General features: G+C 47.4%; 1 protein-coding gene across 3 annotated transcripts in view; it reads left to right on the forward strand.

Annotated features, from left to right (window-relative positions):
- The window catches only part of DNAH9 (dynein axonemal heavy chain 9), a 210907-nt gene that overhangs the window by 59077 nt on the left and 138452 nt on the right, over positions 1 to 13378 (forward strand). For all 3 annotated transcript variants that reach the window (XM_041123817.1, XM_030015630.1, XM_030015631.1), the window contains 6 exons: positions 703 to 877; positions 5198 to 5371; positions 6104 to 6311; positions 10713 to 10878; positions 11758 to 11860; positions 12477 to 12716. In XM_041123817.1, coding sequence (XP_040979751.1) covers positions 703 to 877; positions 5198 to 5371; positions 6104 to 6311; positions 10713 to 10878; positions 11758 to 11860; positions 12477 to 12716 — 1066 coding nt within the window. The remainder of the gene's footprint in view (positions 1 to 702; positions 878 to 5197; positions 5372 to 6103; positions 6312 to 10712; positions 10879 to 11757; positions 11861 to 12476; positions 12717 to 13378) is intronic.

Consider the following 13378-nt stretch of genomic DNA (forward strand, 5'->3'; position numbering starts at 1 on the left):
GGATGTGTCCGAAGGGGCTGCATTAGTGAAAGCAGTGGCCTTTGGAAGTAGGAGTTAAGCATCTTACTAGGGAGCTGCTCCCTGGGTGACCAAGCTGGTTGTAGCTGTTGGCAGCAAAGTCCATTGGACATTTCCCACTCTATTTACTGAACGTTGTGTCAGACTGTGAAATCCACGGGATTAGCTGCAGGCAGCCCTGAGCTGAGTATTTTGATAGCTTGCTTAATTCAGAAATTGTAGAATCGACCTTTCAAATAGCTATAATTACTTTATGGAGGACTTCAGTGCTGCTACAATATTAGTTTGGAATTCTGTAAGTGTAGCTTAAATGAATGTAAAATGGCAAGATGAAAGGTTTTATTTTATTACTCCTCTATTTGACCGCTTTTGAACTCATCGTGTTCACAGGAAATCATTGCCTTTAGCAAGTCTTCCATTTTACTTCTTTCAAGAGGATCAAAGTTTTAAAATGCTTGAAACTTCTGATTACTGTTATTACTTGTATATGTGCCGGTGCCAGCAGGTCCGAGGGAGAGAATGGGTGTTCTCTTTATTGCTGTACCCGGGAATAAGACACGCACTGCTGACAAGTAAAATGCTAATATTCTGAAAAAGCATTTCTAGGCTTGCCTTCCTGGGTTGTGACTGACTGTGTTGCTGTACCCAATTATATTTCCCGTGCTTTCAATTTCTGTCCCTTAGATTTAAGAAGATTATTCCCATTCCTGAGCAGAGTATGGTTCAGATGTTGTGCTACCTCCTTGAATGCCTCCTGACAGAGGAGAACACACCTCCCGACTGTCCCAAGGAGCTTTATGAACTTTACTTTGTCTTTGCTGCTGTCTGGGCCTTTGGTGGATCAATGTTTCAAGACCAGGTAAGAAGGAAGATGCCACTTCAGCACCTTTTACACAGGCCTTTTTTTTCTTTTTTCTTTTTTTCTTTTGTTATACTTTCCAAAACATAGTGCTGTATCAGTAATGCTGTTTTCCTGGGACTTTTGTATAGGTGATAATAAACTAGAAAGCTGAATGCAACATTTCCTTTTGCAAAAGACCTCGTTATCCGGGGTGTAACACCAGAGGAGAATGGCTGAGAGGTCAAGTGATAAAGGTGGAGGGATGTTTGCTTATGCAGACACATTTCACTGGGGAGAAACAGGTTAATTTATAGATGCCTGTGGAAGTGCATAATGTGATCAAGTTAAGACTGACTTATCAAATGAATATATCAGTGGAGCAGTCTTTCAGCCATCCGACTGCACAGGTAGATGTTGCACTATGTAAGACAAACCAGCCGGTGCTTTGTACTACTGACTTTTATTAAACATAGGTGGATGTCAAGAATTGTCCGTCCTCAATTTCTGATAGAAGTACATAAGAAAGAGGGGTGGTCAGCAGGGCAGGATGGGCTTTGGGGATTGTGTGCTTCCACTTAAGTGGAAGTAGTCAGTGGCTCTGCTCTTTGAAATACCCTTTGCTGGGAGCATGCTGACGAGGTTGAGGCTGATGGTTGTAGGCACTCAGCTTGAACTGCCCTCCAGGCATCCAGCTGTTTGGTGGTCTCTGGCATGAGCTGCTGGGCTCAGTGAAGCTGCTGGTGGATGGATGTCCATACCCAAGACTGTAGTGCTGGAGGGCACAATCTAGACACCAAGATCTTCTTGGGCCAGGAGGATTAATCAGGCTGTGGTTCACTAGTGGTGTCTCTGACGTTCAAAGTACATTCATGTCCAAGAGGCAGGGGAAGACAGGGCACTACCCTCCATGCTGCTTCCCACAGTACATCTATCCTATTATCCTATGGATTAATTGCAGCTGTCAGCCTCTGAATTTTCCATTAGACAAGGTGGGTGTGATCTCTTGTATGGTGATATTATTATAAGACTGAGTTTTCTCAAGGTCGGCATTTGATACTGCATGTTTTCAGGCCCCTCTTCAGGTCCTGGCCCTTAAACATGGGAGAAGCACAGACATTTCCAGCTGGGCTGAAACACAGCTGCTTTGGTGGGAGCTGGAGCATGTGAACAACAGGGATCTTGGGAAGGATCTTTCCCAGACATGCCTGGGGGAAGCAGGGTTGTGCCGATGTCATGTGCACAGGAGAGGAGAAATGGGCATTTCCTTTCACCCCAGTGCCCCGTTCTACCCCGTTTCCTGGCCTCATGGCTCAGCTCGGCGCAGCAGGGCTGTCTCATGATTTCCAAGTAATTGGAAAAGCTGCTGCTGTTTTACAACTTCCAACTGTTAACAGTAATAATGGACAAGAAGACCGCGGGCTGCGTGTCAAATCCCTGCTGCCAGTGCTGCTGACGTTGGGGCCACCCTTGGCTCTGTTCCATGGCTTTGTGCCCACGCTTGCAGGACAGCTTTCCACCGTCTGTTGGCATTGCTGTTTCCAGATTGACGTCTGTACAAGCTGGAGATTTTTAACATGACTGGTTCAGAGGCAGGCAGGAGAAACCTGAGGCACTTGTAGAGGGGTCTAAGAGCGTGTGTGGCACCTGAAGGCCTAGATTTTGAGTACCAGGTTTTCAGCAAGCGGCACAGGGAGCACTGTGAGTAGTGCAAAGCCTGCGGGTGGAATTACGTTGGGCATCCGCTGGATCTGCTTGCTCTGGTTCTGCCCCATCCCTGTTAGATGGTTGCATCTCCTGCTCAGAGGATACACCTCATCCTCAGGCCTAAAGCATGTCGTCCTGATGTGTGGGTATACCCAGTGACAGGGCACTGCTGTCAAGGCCTCAGAGATCCGTATCTGCTCTCTAGTGGACTTATGTCAAGCTCTGTGTTGTCTGGAGCATGTGGGAGGTCTCTCCCTGGACCTGACACCAGAGATGCTTCCCCAGCTCAGGTGGCGGCACCGCCATTCTCAGAGGCTGCTCCAGTGCTTACTGGGGTCTCTTTGTGTTCTTTCCATATGCCTCAATGAGAGATCAACGTCTGCTTGGTGCTTCGTATTTGGTTTGTGCCAAGGAGCAGATGCTTTGGGAAGTGATAAACAAAACAGCTCAGGCTCAGCTTGGTGCTCACCTGATGCCATCATGCCTTGTGGCCATTGAATGACCTGTGTGAGACCAGCTCTCTCAGTCCTTGTGGAGGACTTAACCCTCCATTTCCCATGTGCCAGCAGGGAAATACTCTGCCTTAGTGTTGTCAGTGCAGGGTGACTTAAAAAAAACCCCACAATAAAGCCTGGGAAGCACTGCTTGTCCTTGCTTCAGCAATACAAGCTGCTGTCTAATTATAGGAGCTTATAGCTCCTCGAGCAAGTCGGCTGGAGTGCGGTCGTGTGGCAGATGGGCGCTGCGTTCCCTGTGCCATAGCAGAGTCAGTCCCTGGCGTCGCAGGCTTTGCTGCCTGCTGTCTGCCTGGCTCCCCAGGGAGCGGTGGCCTTGGCGCAGTGTGCTCTTGCTGGGCTGCTGTGCGGGTTGCAGGAGGAGCTGTGCTGCACGGGCACAGCATCCCTCTGGGAGGTTTGACTTTGAGACTGGACTGTGCATTGCTGCTTGTGATGCTCTGTAAATGTCAGAGATGAGCGTGCGAGGATACAGCAGTCCAAGCGAGGGGAAGTCTGATGAAAAATGATCCAATATAAAGTCTGTTTATTGCTCTCCATTGAAGGTGCCCTTCGTGCTGACCTTTTGCTGCCGAAATGTCAGGAAAAACAGTCTGGAAGGCTTCCTGCTACCCTGCGCTTGTTGGTGGGTAGTGGGGCCCCTGTATAAAAACAGATGATAGATTTGCCATTTCCAGGCTCTGAAATTAGCGGAAATCCATATGGGGCTTTTATTAAGGAAGCAGTTTGAGTTCAACACCGTTCTGGCAATAGAGCTAGGGCTGGAGCAGCTCCACTTAACTGCTCGGTTAGGGAGGGCGGGCAGCCCATCACAATGCAGCTGCAGGCCGTTTGCCTGCACAGGGGTAAGGGCACCCTTGTGAGAAAGCTTTTAGCAGTGATGCATGTCCCCTTCTGCTGCAGGCTACTCTGCTGCCAGCGCCGAGGAGTTAAAACAACAGGAGAATGGAGAATTACAGTTATTCTGCCTCTCTGAATAGCATGAGACTGCAAAATCGTGGATACTAATAATGTGTTTTTCAAATCCTCTGATCTTTTGATGGATGGCGGCTCAGGAGACTTTACAGAGGACCCTTGGTTCAGTTCAGCTTCAAACCCAGGTTTCCTGATGGAGGCAGAGCAGTGTATGGGCAATGTGTTGGCGGTCCCACCTGGGCTTCTGGCCTGGGAAAGCATGTCGAATAGCTATGGGGAGGAGAGAACCACAGATGTCCCAGGAAGAAACTCTGCTGTTAAAAATGCCTAAATCATGCATCCGGTATTTCACAGACATCTTTTTAACAGCACTTTTCCCCTCCTTCCCCCACCCACTTCTCCCCAGGGCAGAAGGCTGTAGTCCCCATTGTCTGCATGGGAAGGTGTTCAGGCAGAGTGACTGGCCCAGTGTCATACAGGAGACCTGGGGCAGGGGAGGGGACTAAGCACATTTTGCAAGTCCCACCCCGGCATCTAAAGCAAAACTGTCACCCTAGCTCTTGAAAAAATTCAGATGCTCCAAAATCTCCATGCATAAAAAGATATAATGGGGAAAGACGAGAAAGCGGGTGCTTCCAGGGTGATAGGGCAGCACAGAAACACGGCAGAGCCAAAGGGGCACTGTCCCTCTCTGGGGTTTTGGTACACTGGTGTCTGCAATCCTGCTTCTCCAAAACATTGAGGCTTGAAAAGAGGCCAGAAGACAACAACTAAGTATTAATAGAGTGGTGTGATTTATGAGGAAAGGCTTTAATATGCATGCTTTGACTAACCATGACCACAGATGTAGACGGATGTTGTGTCCTTGTCTGTTGGAAGGAGTAGGCACCAAGAATCAATCAAGCAGTCTGTTTAGTCATAGGCACGTATTTCTCTTTTTCAAATTGATCCATCTATCTAATCTCAGACATACCAAGAGTGATCAACACAGAGGATGAATTATTTAGGTGAATAAATAGGAGTGATGAGAAGAAATGAAGAAAATGAAAAATTACGCTTAATAATAGGAAAAAGGATAAGTTCGTTATGCTGTGGAATACATTTTAAGGACTAATCCCACTCTGGTGGACTGGGATAGATAACATTCTCCATCACTAATGAATTTCTCCAGATTAGCATATTTTCTCCACTTTTTGTCTTGCAGCTTGTGGACTACAGAGTGGAGTTCAGCAAGTGGTGGGTAGCAGAATTCAAGACTATCAAGTTTCCCTCTCAGGGCACAGTCTTTGACTTCTACATCGATCCAGAAACAAAGAAGTTTGAGCCTTGGTCTAAACTTATTCCCCAGTTTGACTTTGATCCAGAAATGCCGTTACAGGTATGTGAACCTTGCATGCTTTTCGTCTGGGAGGAGTACATGCATTTTAGTGACTGTACGCAGGCATTTCAATGAAGTCTCCTTAAAAGTCAAGCACTTCATGATAAGGATGGCATTCTTTATCAGGAACAACTAAATTACCCATCTTTCTTTACTGTGCTTTGACTGTGAACACACATCCTCCATCCATCTTCCAAATATGAGTGGTGTACATGAGGGGCAGGCTCAGAGCCACCCCAGTGACCCAGGAGCTGGTGTGCCCAGGGTGCATTTGGCCTGCAGAGAGAAGCGGGATGTGAGACAATGTAGTGACAAAGCCCCTGAGACACCATGTCATCATTCTATGTGGCTGAAAGTAGAGTTGTTTTTGTGATTTGGACAAAAAATGAGTTTCTGCAGGTAGTGAATTGCATTTGCCAGCTACGCTTTTCTTTCCTTTTGGAAGTGCCACAGTGATCAAATGACTTGTAAAAATTGTTACCATTTTAGCAAAATGTGTGTTTGTGGGGAGATCCAGATGCTGCTCCCAGCATCCAGCTGTCAAGGTTTCATCTGTACAGACAGTTTGATTTTAGTGGTTGGCAGCAGCGTATCGTTCCCTTCCTAGTGCAATCTAGAAACTGGGGTTACACTACTCATTCCTGGCTCTCCCAAATTTACTTGTCCCCAGAAAATGACTGTGGGGTTGTGGCAGGGATGGGGACACTTACTTGCTTGTTATGCCCCTCTCAGGCTTGCCTGGTGCCCACCACAGAGACAGTCCGTGTGCGGTACTTCATGGATAGGCTCCTGGAGCACCAGCGCCCGGTGATGCTGGTGGGCAATGCTGGCACAGGGAAGTCTGTACTGGTGGGGGACAAGCTCTCCTCACTGGACACGGATGCATATGTGGTGAAGAAGGTCCCGTTTAACTACTACACCACCTCTGCCATGCTGCAAGGTAAGGCACCGGCTGAGTCACAGGACTTCTGCCTGGCAGGTTACCAAATTCCTGGGATGTTCGGTGGGGTTTGGAGCGGGGTGTGCACCGTGGTGCTCAGAGGAAGACCTGTGGGCGAGCTGCCCGTGTCATTTGTGGGCACTGCACTGACACCCGCAGACTCTTAAATCCCCCTGTGAAACTCTCAGGTCAGCAGACCCCTGGTTTTGTGGAAGATGGAATTTTCCAACATGAGGATTTGAATTCTGAACACTACAACTCTGGTTCAGGGCTGTGCCAAAACACATGCTTAAATCTGCTGCTGTTTTGTACAGCAAACAGCTCGTACTTGACTTGAGGTGTGTCTTTAATATGCCTGAATTTAAGCCCATGCTGAATAGAATGGGTTTCTTGGTTAGGATCCAAACTGTCCTCAGGGTGCAATGATGGGAATTGCATCCCAATTAGCAGCGAGGATGTTGCTAATGGATATGTGCAGGCTGTAAGCCAGGGCTGCCCGTTCCTGGTGCTGTCCTCTGTGTCCTGCTGCAGCCCGATGTGCTGCCATGGAGCAGGTCCTGCATCCCCACCTCCCCAGGGAGCACAAGGCTTGCTGACCCTGGGGGGCTCAGAGGCCCTCGGAATTGTTGGCCCTGGGGAAGTCCATAAGAATATTGCTGAGGAGGATTTTGGCACATAAGTGAAAAATGAAGTTTGAGACCAAGATAAGGTCAGGTTTGCTGTGTAGACTCTTCAGAGACAAAGAGAAAGGAGGGAATTCTTGAAAAGTGGCTCATTTTGGAATGGTGTTTTCACTTTGAGTTGACCTAAAGAGAGATAAAATAATTTTTTACATGTATTTATTAACCAGGAATGAAAAAATCTGGTTTGGTTTGAGTTGAATAACAGCTCTGGGTCACCATAAAACAAAATGCTTCCTTTATGTAGCTTGGTTTGACCCAAATGTGCTGACCCAGCCTTATAGGGGATCACCATCTGTGAAGCATCGGTGAGACCAAGGATTTCACCTTCACTGTCTGGGTTGTTCCTGGCCAAGTGGTGCTAGGTGGGGACATGCTCACAGCCCAGATTGATGCCGAAGGCAGTGAGTGTCTGGGGCTTCTTCTGTGCTCTGCCAGGCTCCCAACATTGCAAATATGTTAAGAAAGGTGTCCGAGCTTAAAATTGCCCTCTGGGGCTGATCCGCTTGCAGAGAGGTGACAGCACAGGCTCAGCCCGTGCTGTGTAACCTGGGGCCATGTTGTGGGGCCACATCAGCTTTCTGGGGCAGATTTGAAGGGTTTCTGGTCTTGCTGGTGCCCACCCTCCCAGGCTTTCCTGCCCATGCTGATCAGCCCCACGGGATGGTGCCTGTGCCCACAGTGTGAATGCAAATTATTAGGGTTACATATCCTTCAAGCAAAAAACTGGGTAAAAGCTCATCCTTGGGCAGTCTTGCAGCCCTGAGCAGTGTGATGGTTATAGCCTTCCCTTTCCCCTCCCAGGTGTCCCTTTTCCTTTCCTCCCTGTGCAGGGTCTCTGTGAAATGCCCTTGAGCTGGTAAATGGGCTGAGCTGTCTGTCTGTCTGCCTAGCTGCCTGGGTGGGGGAATGTGTGCTCATTTATCTCCATCTGGATGGGCGAGTGTGTGCAGGTGTTGAGATTTATACAGGCAGACCTGGCAGCGCATCCCTATTTACTCTGGCCGTGAGCTATGGGCTGAGACGGCGACTTTCTTCCTCTGCAGAGAGGAGCAAGTCATCTTGCGTGTGGATGAAGATGTGGCTGTGAGATTTGCATTGGGAAGCATGATTTATACTGCTTGGCCTGGTTCCCTACTGCTCATTTTTTTAGAGTTAATTTGTCCCTTTTTGTGTAGTTTGTCAGTTGGCTGCTTTTTTTTCCCCAGCAGGCACCTCTTTAAATTTGTAAAACATGGATACAAAGCGGTTTTAGATTTTTTTTTTTCTTCACTTAAAAAAGAGCCTAACCTGAAAGCCAGTAATTTCTTACACAAGGTGCCTGTTGATACAGAGATTTATAAGGTGCAGAGCATGCACCCTTTAGTGGAAGTACAGGTATGTGGTTCAAACCATCCTTGTCGGTCCTGTGGCTTACAGAATTGCCATGTGCATAGGGATTAAAAGGAGCCAGACACTCTCTCTGCCCAAACCTGGGGCCAGCTTTGGGATTTTCTGTGGTGTATTGTGACTGAATACCACTTTCTGTGGCATTTGTTGCTCTCTCAGCCCATTGCCCTGGACCTCGTGTCTGCTGCTCGCTCTGCTTCATGCCCTCTTGGGCCTCTGCTCCTCCTTGCTCCTCCATCAGATGTAGCTCTGGCTTCTGTCATTCAGCACCTTTCTGCTCCAGATCTGCCTTGAGAAAATTGCAATAAATGTTGTTTTTTTGGTTTGGGGTCTTTTTTTCCCGTTCTTGATCAACAGCCAGCAGGCAAGAGGAATCGCACTTGCTAAGTCTCGTTTGCAGTGACTGTTTCTTTCAGGTGCTAATTTGAGTATGTCAGGATCCCAGAGGCAGAGACATGGACCCTTTATTATTATTGTGAGATATGGCTTTGAATTAAAATGCAACTTTCATGAACATGTCACTTGATCCCCAGTAATTGCATTTCAGTGTGATGAATCTCCTGCATACTTGTTTAACCTCAAAAAGGGCTGATTTTATATGTTAATTAAGGACTAATTAAATTTAAATTAAATGCTTATTTGAAACACTTAATTTAACTTGCTACCAGAAATTTCAAATATTGTGGCTTTATTGAAGGGGGAGAGAGACTCCACTGAGGAAAGATTCATCATTTTTCTTAGCACAATTCATTCCTTTGTGCAGCAACTGTCTATGACAAGAAATCAGCTGAATTTTGAGTAGTGGGAAAGACAAGCTGTCTGCAATGCACCGAAGCAGTAAAAAAAAAATGGTGTTTTAAAAGATTTGTGGTCTGAAAAAAGCAGAATATAAATCTTCCTTAATAACTTCTGCACATGATAATGAATGGCTTAAGTGTACATTTTCACAAGGAGATTTTTATAAAAATTCTCAATCCCATTTACATTTACCAGTCTTCCCTAGTTACAAACAATTGCTACTTACCATGCTGCTCTACAGCACCTTATAGGTCTGTTGACAACCCAAGGCCATGTAAATGAAACAAATTCTGCCTCCATCTTCAGGAGGGAAGTGAGCTCCTGAGACCAAGGATGATCTCCAAGTAAGCACATGGCAGAAAACCCATCCCAGGGTCTGGGCAGAGGAGAGCTGCTTCTGTTTGCTTTTCCACTTACTGAGTCAGTAAAGGTTGCTCAGGCTGCAATCAAAGGAATCAATAACCTATAAAACATTATGTGCAGCAATGTGGGGTGATTTTTATTAAATATCAGCCCAGCATTATAAATATTCCCCACATTTTATAATTTAGAGTAACACATAACCTCAGCCTTCTGCTAAAACAGATTAAAATCTTCCAAAGCTTTGAAATGAGAAACCTTTCTCTCCATGCTTTCCCTTGCTTATTCATGACCCCACTTAAAACTAGGTGGTAATTTGACAGCTTCTGTTGGAATTGAGTCTTGTCACTTATCTGGAGGTTTGGGTAATGCTGGGGAGGGGATCAGAGAACTCGTGGGTATTTGGTGCATTTAAAGAAAAAATATTACTTTGATTGTTCTGAAGATGAACAGGAATTTGTCCCCAAAATCACCTGTTTCTTTTTTCCAACAGAGGTAGAAAATGCACTTAAATTCAGAAAATCAGCTTTGCTCATGGGCTTCTGTGCCCACAGCTTCTTCCCAGCCAGCTGTTGCCTGTGTTAATGGTGCGGTCACTGTATTGCTGGGCAGGCAGCAGAGTATACTCGCTGCTCTGTTGTACGGATCAGAATAACCTCAGCAAGCAAGTTTTATTTTAAAAAATTATGTAGAAGGGCTTCAGAAGGGTTTATGTTGCATGAAAAGCTTTTGTTTGCTCTGAGTTAGACCTGTTTTGTAGCAGACTGTTAGTTTGTCATATTTTCTTTGAAAGGAGGAATTGAGAGCTTTCTGATTTGGGTTGAGTCAGGCCGAAAAGCTGCCCAGGGGTCCCTGCCAGCCCTGTGCAGGTCTCCCAGCTGCTCTATAGCTGCAGCTTGGGGACAACCACTGTCCTGCTGGTGAGCAGCACCCTGTGCCGAGACCAAGTCTTCCTCCCCAAAAAGCAATAAACAGCCCAGATGCCAGCTGGAGGGGGCTGGGGGCTTCCCCCTGTGCTGCAAGATGAGCCCTGCCTGTCCTATGGATAGCCCAGCTCCTCCTGGGGCTGCCGTAGCTACACACAGCACGGCATTAAGCTGGGTTGAGAAATAATTTTTATTTTGCACCAATGATTCCCCTGGTGTCTTAGCTTTGCACCTCTGCCTCCATACAGGTGTGCTTGAGAAGCCTCTGGATAAAAAGGCTGGCAGAAATTACGGCCCTCCAGGTACCAAGAAGCTTGTGTACTTCATTGATGATCTGAACATGCCTGAAGTGGATGCTTACGGGACGGTGCAGCCCCATACGCTGATCAGGCAGCACCTGGACTACGGCCACTGGTAGGAGGCTGCTCAGGCTTGGTCATCCGAGACCTTTTTCTTCAGCTCCAGTGTTGGGGATGGGGTTTGAGAGGAAGTCAAAGTGCAGATCCCTCTTCCCATTCTGTGTTTGCCATCGCATCCTGCTGAGCTGGGCTGGAGCTTGCTGGGAGGCTCTGGGTGAACCAAGCTTTGTGGACCCTTGGGGTTTCCCCTGTCCCCAGCAAACAAACTCACTTGCTCATAGCCTGGTTGAGAGGAGCTTTGCTCTGCGCTTACTGTGGCTCGTGACTGTGGTCCCAGTGCAAAGCCTGCAAGGGGAGCACGGTGCTCGGCCTTGATGTCCTGAGATGCTGAGAGTGGAGGAAGGCCATGGATTTGGCCTCAGCTGGTATGAACTGCCCCTTCTGTGAACACCTAATATTGTTTTCACTCAGGCAGCAGCAAACAAGCATTTTCTAGGCAGAGGTAATTTAAAGGAAAAACAGTGACAGTGTTTTGGAAGGAGATCAGTGCATTTTACACTGTAGCTAGCAGTGCTGCATGGGACAGGAATATTTGCAGGTCTCCCCATGGGGAATGCAGGGCAGGGACTCAGCAATTTCCAGTCTCCTCAGCAGCGGTCATGCTTGAGCTTGGCCAAAAGCTTCCTAAGTATGGAGACAGTGGAATGGAGGCAGAAATTTTGGGCCGTGGGTGTCGGGGAAGTCAGGCAGAAAGAGGGCTCTGCTGTTTGCACGGGAGCATTGGAGGCATGGGGGGGACACGCAGCGTGCCGCGTGTCCCCTGCCAGGCACGTCCAGGCTTTCTGCCCGTGCTCTCAGCAGTGCCTGCCAGGGTGTTGCACACTTGGTGCTCTCTCTCGCAGTCACCATGCCACTGCTTTTGTTTTGCCCAAAGGTACGACAGGACCAAGCTGTCGCTGAAGGAGATCACGAATGTGCAGTACGTGTCGTGCATGAACCCCACTGCGGGGAGTTTCACCATCAACCCTCGTCTGCAGGTGAAACCCTGTGCAATGGCAGACACTTCGCTGGTTTTATTTTTGTGTGGATTATTTAAACATGAGGCTAGAAGAAAATCACTGGCAGATCCTGCTGTCGTTTTATCAGTAGAAATGGCAGGAATCTGTTGAGCGACTGTAATTCCTAATGGTGAAGCAGCAGACTTGCTTCCTTATTCCCCTGTTTGTTTTTCCTCACATTCTGCTGCTCAGTCAGAGGAAGAAGTCACAGGTTGCCAGCCAGCTTAACACCTCCTTTCAGGACAGCCTTCTGGTTCATACAGACAGATTTTGCCTTCATTTAGCTAATATTTACCTCTGAAACATAGTTCATTAAAGCCTCTTGGTTTCTAAAATTTCCTGATGGAGCTGGCAGTATATTCTCATTAAAAAGAGGTGTGGGGAGGAAACCTAAACAAAGAAAACCACCACCACCACCACCCCCTAGTTGGAAGGGACTTTGAAAGATCATCTGGTGCAACCTTTCATGGGAAAGGGAACCTAGATGAGATTATTTAGCATTGTGTCCAATCGCATCAAGTCCCCAAGGGCATTTTGCTTGAGAGGTGGTTGCCCATCTCTCTGACCTTTCCATGTCTTCCTTTCTCTTCCTCAGCGTCACTTCTGCGTCTTTGCTCTCTCCATCCCTGGTCAGGATGCCTTGTCCAGGATCTACAGCACCATTTTAATGCAGCACCTGACAAGTGGGAGTTTCTCAGGGGCTGTGCAAAAATCAGCTCAGCAGCTCATTGCCCTTGCCCTGGGACTGCATCAGAAAGTAGCTGCTACTTTCCTGCCAACAGCTATCAAGTTCCACTACGTTTTCAACCTGAGAGACTTCTCCAATATCTTCCAAGTAAGTGCAGTTGCTGTCCTATGGCACTTGGAGCTTGTCCTGATGCCATGGTGAGCAAAACACAGTCTCCCACCTAGCAATGACACAGCATGTGTGTCCCCTGAGTAAAGGGGAGGACCTTGGGCCATTCCCTATTTCCTGATTGGTTTTGAATGGATTCCAGAGCCATCACCCATGACTTTGAGGAACATCAGTTAGAAACCTATCTACTTTCCAGCCTCCTGTGGTCAACGGGGAGGGATGAATTGTTCCAGAAGGAGGTGCAGGTTTTGAGTGGGTTGAAATGCCCTCTGGCTTTAAAAGGGACCAACTGAAGGGAACTTTGGGCTCCTGACTTCAGCACAATTAAGTGACTGTTGGTAAGTGTGATGGAGCTGGGATTTTCTTTGTGAGCCTCAGTTCCACATGTGTAAATGTTGGGATTAATGGCACTGCTCCACCACACAGGGAAATTATTTTATTGCACTGAAGCAGATGGTGGATACTTAGTGGGCTACTGGCCCTGAAGATAGGACAACAGTAACTAGTTCAACTGCTCTGCCTAGAGCCAGTACCGCTTGTTGGCCTATACTGGCATGTCCTCTTAACTTTTCGATAGTCGGGTACTCAGCATGTGCATGAAGCATGGCATTTAAAGAGTTGATAAATAAATCAAACCCAGC

Source organism: Aquila chrysaetos, chromosome 5 (assembly GCF_900496995.4).
Source record: "Aquila chrysaetos chrysaetos chromosome 5, bAquChr1.4, whole genome shotgun sequence".
Lineage (NCBI taxonomy): Eukaryota > Metazoa > Chordata > Aves > Accipitriformes > Accipitridae > Aquila > Aquila chrysaetos.